The sequence below is a fragment of the Geospiza fortis genome, unplaced genomic scaffold (genome assembly GCF_000277835.1).
Source record: "Geospiza fortis unplaced genomic scaffold, GeoFor_1.0 scaffold282, whole genome shotgun sequence".
NCBI classification, from domain to species: domain Eukaryota; kingdom Metazoa; phylum Chordata; class Aves; order Passeriformes; family Thraupidae; genus Geospiza; species Geospiza fortis.
In genome coordinates, this window is record NW_005054424.1 from 386,231 (window position 1) to 393,880 (window position 7,650).

The 7,650-nt window shown below is 37.2% G+C and overlaps 1 protein-coding gene across 2 annotated transcripts in view; it reads left to right on the forward strand.

The window, feature by feature from the left end:
* NCAPG2 (non-SMC condensin II complex subunit G2) overlaps positions 1–7,650 on the forward strand; it is a 47,686-nt gene that overhangs the window by 31,084 nt on the left and 8,952 nt on the right. For both annotated transcript variants that reach the window (XM_031061720.1, XM_014309368.2), the window contains 6 exons: positions 358–457; positions 757–941; positions 1,712–1,855; positions 3,724–3,827; positions 6,782–6,879; positions 7,097–7,199. In XM_031061720.1, coding sequence (XP_030917580.1) covers positions 358–457; positions 757–941; positions 1,712–1,855; positions 3,724–3,827; positions 6,782–6,879; positions 7,097–7,199 — 734 coding nt within the window. The remainder of the gene's footprint in view (positions 1–357; positions 458–756; positions 942–1,711; positions 1,856–3,723; positions 3,828–6,781; positions 6,880–7,096; positions 7,200–7,650) is intronic.

Sequence of the window (7,650 nt, forward strand, 5' to 3'; positions counted from 1 at the left end):
GGAAAAGCTCTTTTTGTCTGCTGGTTTTAATTTTACTATTAGAGGCAGGTAGAGATGTCATATTTTGCCTCAGTAAATTATAAGTATCAATGGCTTTGATCTGAGCCTGAGTTAAAAAGAGAGGATTTACTGCCTTTTGAGAAACCATTTACTGTTGGGAAAGGGCAATGGAAGCATTTGAAGGACTGGCTGGAATTCATGCTTTTCAACAGGTGTGAACTGAGTAACTCCAGTTAGGTACACCAGCTCTCAGGGCACCTTGGCTAAGAGTTTGTAGTTTTATTATTTTTTGAGTTTTACTGAATGATTACTCTACATAAAGTTTGGGTTTCCTATAATTTTTCACCTCTCTTCTAGGCTTACCTGACAGTGTGTAAAGATGTCATAATGGTGGGCCTGGGAAATGTCATATTTCAAGCACATCTGTTAGAAATGGCTCTTCAGATTATGCAAACAGGTACCCTATTTTGCCCTATTTTGTACTAACAGCAACATCTGCATTTATACTTGGCTGGCTTTTCTTGTATTAGCAAGTTAGCTAATCCCTGACTTTTAAGAGTTGGAGGGAACATTGGATTCATACTTAAAATATTAATTGGACTGTATGAAAATTTCAGCTAAGGGTGCTCTGAAATGAAATGTATTGTCTACACTTGTAAACTATCACTGTTTGTTGTATCTAACTGAGTTTCATTCTAAGCTTGTACCTGATTAATATTACAACTTTTACATTATGGTATTTATCTCTTTCTCTAGAGAGAGGTGGCTTTTGTGCTCCAATGTTGCTGTGTGCTCTAAAAGAAATTGTTGAAGCTTCTTTAAATCAAAATACTGAGACAGAGGAAGTGACAAATCTTTTCCACACTCTACAGAACGTCTTTCAGAAAATTTTAGAATGTGTGGCACATACGCTTAAGAAAGAACAGGAAAAAGGAATTCAGGTATGATATTACAGTTCAAATTGCCACATAATTGCTAATGTGTAGATGAATCCATAATTTTTATGCAAAGGGATAAACTTAGACACTTTGAGGTTGTTACTTTTCTATTACCAACTGTTTGGGTTGACACATGATTAAATTTTCAGTTAAATTTTCCAAGTTTTCTTGTTACCAATTTTTTGGGGTCAGTTTTGGTCTCATCATGACAGAAGAACCAGTAAATTGCAGAACAAATGCATTTTGTTGCCAGTGATTCTGGAATGTGGTGGTACTTCTAGGCTGTTAAACTTATCTGCAATTAGATTAACTTCCTCAATCCAGAGCAAAGGATTTGTTTATATATATTATGATCTTGGAGGGAGGAAAAATTTTATTATTTATTTCTTTTAGTCTGAATGATACCAACTTCAAAATATGTATGATGTTCTAACATTCTTGAAAATCTCACATCTTCACAGAAAAGTAGACTTCTTGTACTTTAAAGCAGATACTAAATAGTAGTGAAATAGGTGGATCAGTCTGGGAAATTTGCTGATCTACTTTTCAGGACTTCTGTAAAACATTCAGTTCTTTTTTGTAAGAACCACTGCTTTGTCAAATTTATGAGCAGACTTCCCAGTTGTTGCTGGTTCCCCCTCTGATCCCAAGTGACTAGAATACCTCAAAAGCTTTCAAGGTGTGGTCTGCACTTCACAGAGAGGCTTGCGGGTATATTTCATTTATACTCAAGCAGTCTGAAAAAACAGATGTGTTTTTCTTTTTGGTTTTAGTTGATTCACTCTATTCAGATGCCTCTTGGAGAATTCATCCATGCACTGCAGTGCTGGCATTCCACATTCCCAGCAGTTCACCAGAGTGTTCTCTCCACTCTCCTGGCTGCAATAGTAGCAGAGATAAATTGTGTGCTACAGAAGGTAAAGTTAATCCTGATTTTCTTTTTTCTGTTTAACACCTTCTGCTTTTTAAATGTTATATTGGAACGACAGAGCTTTATTCAGGAAATTGATCTTTGTACTGCAGATGAGGATTTTGTGTGTGTTGGCATGGAACAAACAGGAAATTATATTTGCTATAATTTCACATTAGAGTTCATCTCTCAGATTTCTGACTACAGCTGTGTAGGAACACACTTGTCCTGATACCTATTTCAGTATCTGCCTCTGACAGGAGAACTTAGCAGTAAGGCAGTGTTGGGGATTAGTAACATGGGTTCTGGGATATTCCCTCTGTGCTTTTGTACTGGCTCTGACTGGGAAGGAGTCAGCTTTCCTCCCTGCAGTCCCTGTGCTGCTGTGGTTGGCATTTGTGGCCAAGACATTGTTGAGGACACACCAGTTTGTTTTGGCTGTTGCTGAGCAGCACTTTACAGCGTCAATATTTCCCTGGTTCCTTCACTCTAAAAAAAAGTGAGGCTGTCAGTGGGCAAGAGGCTGAGAGGGAACGCAGCTGAGACCACGGACCCAAACTGATCTAAGGCTTATGCCACACCATGGAATGTTGTGTTCAGCAATTAGAGCTCAGGGAAAGAAGGAGGGCAGGGGCTTGTTCTAAACCTACCTGACTTCATCCCACCCAGCATTAGGGAGTCTGGGAAGTGATCCACTGATGTGTGACAGATTCCCATTCCCTACTCTTGGAATGGCCCTGTAAGGTTCTGTAGCCCTGTTTCAAAGCAGGCTGATGCCCTGCTTGGCACTGATCACTTGTGCATTCTCTGCTTCCATACGGAGACATTTCATGTGCTGCATCTTGTTTTTGGTTCCTTTAGTTTTTGTGCAGAGGATATCCAAATGTCTGATCTGCATGGCTTTGGAAAGTGAAGAAAGAGTCTCTAATACTGAAAAGAATATGTAGACAGAGATTATTTCATGTTCTGAATGTCCCAGGAACCACAACTGTCCTTGAAGGAGAAGGGCAATATTCCCACCCCATTTTAATAATGCAGGTAGTGTTAGGAGCAAATATGATTAGTAAGATTGGAAGCTTTGAGAATTAAAAAGGAAGAACAGAGGCTCTTTAGTAGAGGCTGTACTTTTGCTGTGGGTTCTGGATGTGTCAGAAACAGAACAAGAAACAGTTGCCAGAAGGAACCACAGAGCAGCTTCCAAGGTTCTGTTACAGGAGGCACTGAAGCAGTACCAGCTGTTTGCCTGCAGATATTGATGTATCAGCTGAGAGGCTCTGGGTGACAGGTGCTCTTTACAAATGATACAGAGGAAACATTTCTGGGCTTGAATATACTGGAGATTCATACTCATAGATTGAGTGTTCATTCCAGTCCCTTATCTGAGCTGGGCTTTTCCCTGCCACCGGGTTGTTGTAAATCAAAATTCAGTTCTAACTAAATATTTGTCATCTGTTCAGAACTTTACACCAAAAAGAGCAGGTATCCAGAAAATCGCTGTCACTGAAGTTGCATTTAGAAATCATGAATGCACATTTCAACTTGGAGCGACAGAGGGGACTCATTTGTGTTTAATAGGCTGTGCCTTTGTAAAGAGTGACCACCAGTGTAGTTAAATGAAACTTATGGTGGAAGCAACTGCAGAGAATATCTGCCTTGGTACAAATAATGTTCATGTGCTTTAGTTTCAGTCTTTCTAATTTAATTTAGTTTTGTTTATTTGGACACAACACAGTTGAATTAAAGCCACTCAAAGAATACTTGTGAATGGTCCAATTGTTTGAGGATAGGTCCTGGTTCGTGTAATTATTGAAATACAATATTCTGCATACATATCTTTCTTGAGCTACAATGGTTGTTGACTTATTTCTTTTTTAGGCTTCCAGTGAAAATGACTTAACTATGCCAAAGACTATTTCAGACCTTCCCCCTCTTTCAAGCAGTTTAATGGTTGTAATTATGAAGTCAGCTAATGTTGTCAGGTAAATGTTTCTATATTAATTTTTCCAAGATTTTTGCTTATATAAAACAGTTTATGTGTCGTCAATAAAATTTTAATTTCTAAGTTCAAATAAGTTTTGAAGAACTAGTTGCTTTGTAAATTTATCTAGACTATTTAATAATCCCTTTTTCTTGACATATTGCCTGTAGGTATTGATTGCTGGGGTTGAGTCCATTTTTTAACCAAGAGTGCTTCTTATTTACAAGACTGTTAATCATGATGAGTTTTTTAATCATACGTCTTGGCTTGCTTCTTTCATAAGATACTTATAAAGCTGAGTCCCCTCAACACAGAGATGTTGAGATAAAATATTTGCCAGAAATAGAATTAATCCTTTGATTGAACATCTGCAATGAAGTGACATGTACCTGTGGCTGCATTAAAGTCACAACATTCGAAATAGAAAGTATCTGAGTGCTGAAAGCCTCCAAAAGTGAGCTTATGTTATTTATTTTTTAAGACTTAAACTGGGAGGGTATTTGCTCTATTTAGTGGGGGCCCTAAATATCTTCTAAAATTGTCACAACTGAATTTCATTTTGCATGGTTTGTTCATATTCAGTTTTTCTTAACATACTCTACACACTAGACTTGGTTTAAATTTTAAAGGGACTTGGAAGTCCTATTGCTCTCCCTGACTTACCACGACTAATTCCTCTTCTTTCCTCACCTGACAGGCACTGAGTATCCCTGTCTCTGCTATTATGAGGTCGTTTTTTTTCTTCTCAATCCTTCTCTAATTCTAGTTGAACTTGCAAAACAAAAGACTCCAGAGACTCCAGCAATAGTCCAACTAATGCAATTCTTGCCATGAGGCAGCAGCTCAAGGTGTTCTCTTCTGGTGAAACCATTATTTTACACATCTCTTTTCAAAATAGATGCAGAAAATCAGTTAATTCTTCTGAAACTTTTTCTTGTCGTAATCAAGGTGAATGTTGTCCATTCTTGGTGGAGAAAACTGCAAGTTTGGGCCAAATTGTTTCTGTGTACTTGGGGAAAAAATGTATCTTCTAGTACTTATCTTTTTGGGGTAAAGATTTGGAGATAATTTCCATCTGGTTCTACTGGTGCCTCAGAATTGAGACTACTTTTAAGGCTTTTTTATAAATCTGTATTGCTAGGCCATAACCAGAGTCCAGCAGTGAATGGTTCAGTATTTCAGACATCTTTATTTCAACATGGAAGCCTCTGACATGAAATCTGATGTGAGCTTCTGTTCTGTGAGCTCAGAGTCATCTTGCTCTGAGTTCTGCAGAATCTGTTTTATTTTCAGTACTAACCACTCTCTAGCACTGAATTTCAATCCCCCTAGCAGTGATAATACTGGGAGGCTTGGCAATATCTGTCCAATTGTGTGAGTATCCTTCATTTTTGTAGGGAACTATCTGTATAGGAACCAATTACTTACCTCTGAACCTTATATGTAGTTTTAAAGAGCTTATTGTTCTGTTCTATTTTATCTTTGCCTGCAAGCTCATGTGACCCTTTTTCAGAGGGAGGTGGGGAAAGGCAGCTTCAGTGAGTCTTGTTACAGGTTAATGAAATTCCAGTGTTCCTTCATGGAGGTTAAGAGTATGCTTAGTGACCCAAACAATGATAACAACCAAGTCAGGACTCTGATCCCGTTTCTGTCCATTAGCAATTTAAGAGCAAGGTGATATAGAATCAATGCTTGGTCACATTAGTCCATAATGATACAATGAAACTGAAGCAATGCATGAGCAACTTCATAATGCTTATTTCTGAAGCTAAAGATTTTTCATCTTTCTCAGCTCTTAGAAGCAATATTTGAATTTCTGCAAAACGTTTTTACTGAATTGGTTCTTAACTGCATATTTCATTTTGATATCTTAGCACAATAAAAGCCTGAAGAACAATTGAAGTCAGGACTGGCAATGTATGATGTTCAGTTTTCATAACAGATAATAATATTGCTAAAGGTTTTTTGAAATATGTTAGGGAAAGTTTCTGTAACATTTCTGCTCTGAGATTTCCCTTTAGTTCTTCACAGAGCATTTTGCTTTGTGCTCTGAGGTGTATCCGGATTATGGATCTCTTCCATCTCCTGTTTTATCCCTCTTGTTCTTTTATTTTTCTCTGGTTTTGAGAATTGCTTCTGAGTTAAATTTGGGTTTTTTACCACAAACCAGTTAGTTTCCATTCTGTGGTATTGACTTATTCCCTACTGCAGTTTAGTTTGGTTGCTGGACCCCATCTCAGATTCTCATTTCATTTCTCTTACCTTGACATGTATCCCAAAACACCACTAGACTTTGCTGGTAATACTTTCATCTCTTGCTAGAAGTCACAAAATCTCTTAAGATATATATAGAGTTAGTATTTTACAAAGAGCTGCTGTCTTGGTTCTGTTATTCTGTCCATAGTTTCAGTAACTAAAATGTTGCTTGCACGTGTTTCAGAGCATTGTTTAGTTACAAATGATCTTCACTGGGTTGTAATTGGAAAAACATCTATTTTAATATCTATGGGAAACACATTTAAGATCAAAATGTTAATTAAGCCTGAGTAGGTACTAGCAAACCAATGGAGTCGTAGAATATATTTTTTTAAGTTTCAGTAGAAATTTGAGTTAGAAATTTCAGTAAATTCTGGGAATTAAATTCCAGTAGAACCAGTAGTTTTTTCATGGATTGACTTTCCTAAAATGTACCACAAGCTCTTCACTTCTCTTAACAGCCACTTTTTCTGTTGGCAGACTTTTTTATTTTCTTCCCAAGCAATTTACCATCCTGTGATATTCTCAGATTCTCAGAGGCAGCACATAGTTTTCAGTTACCCAGTCACGCTGCTTTGTCCTGCATGGTATCTTTGAAGCTGTGGTAGCAGACTAGCATAATTACAAACATGTTCTGTTCAGTTCTATTTAGAAAGAAATGTGGTTTATAACATATTTTTTCTTTATTTTTTTCCTTAGGTCAATTTTAAATGAATTAATGGAGTGCATTCTCTCTGAAGAAATTGAAGGGATTTTTAGTCTAACAGCTACTGTCTGCATTGTGATTATAATTAAAGGTCAGTTAAAATATTTTTGTCCTTTTTCCATCTTTCTTTTTGCTACTGCATTGAAATACACAGTAGTTAATCAGGACATTGAAAATCCAATTTAATATCTAATCTTCCATTAAGCAATTTTTTATGTTTAAAGTTATTCAATGAAAATACGGAAGGGTGGGGTTGGTTTTTTGATAAATTATTATTTTTGTCCAACATTTCAACTCATTTCAAATAGGTAAGCACAAAACTTCACTTCTAAAGGATATTGCACCTGCCATTCAAAGGAAGCTGATAATGTGCAAGGATGCTGCCACAGGAGAATTCAGAGGCACTGAAAGGTGGGTGTGCTGTAGGAAAGGAGCACTGAGCTCTCCTATCCCCTCTCTGCAATAATTGGCTCTGTTCTGTACTTACATAACACTGTTAGAGTGTTCTGAGTGATTGATTGCAAGGTTTAAAATACTGGGGGGGGAAGTGGGAGGTATTGAGCCCAGCACAATATTAAATTTCCTGCCCTTATATCTGCTGTGATTGCAATCTTTACATATTTAGCTTCAGGCTTTTTTCATTTAATTTGAATGTGTTATCACTTGATCCTGTATATTGCAGGATTCACTTCTGAAATCCAGGTCTGTTTGCAACAGGGGTAGAACAAAGCAAATAGTCCAGTTAGTAATTCTTATTACTAGGAGATTTTTCTCCCACTTTAGCATTAGGCATATGAATCCAAACCTATACAGGCAGTAAAAATTTAACTGAATATAACAATGACTTTCAGACCTTTCCACT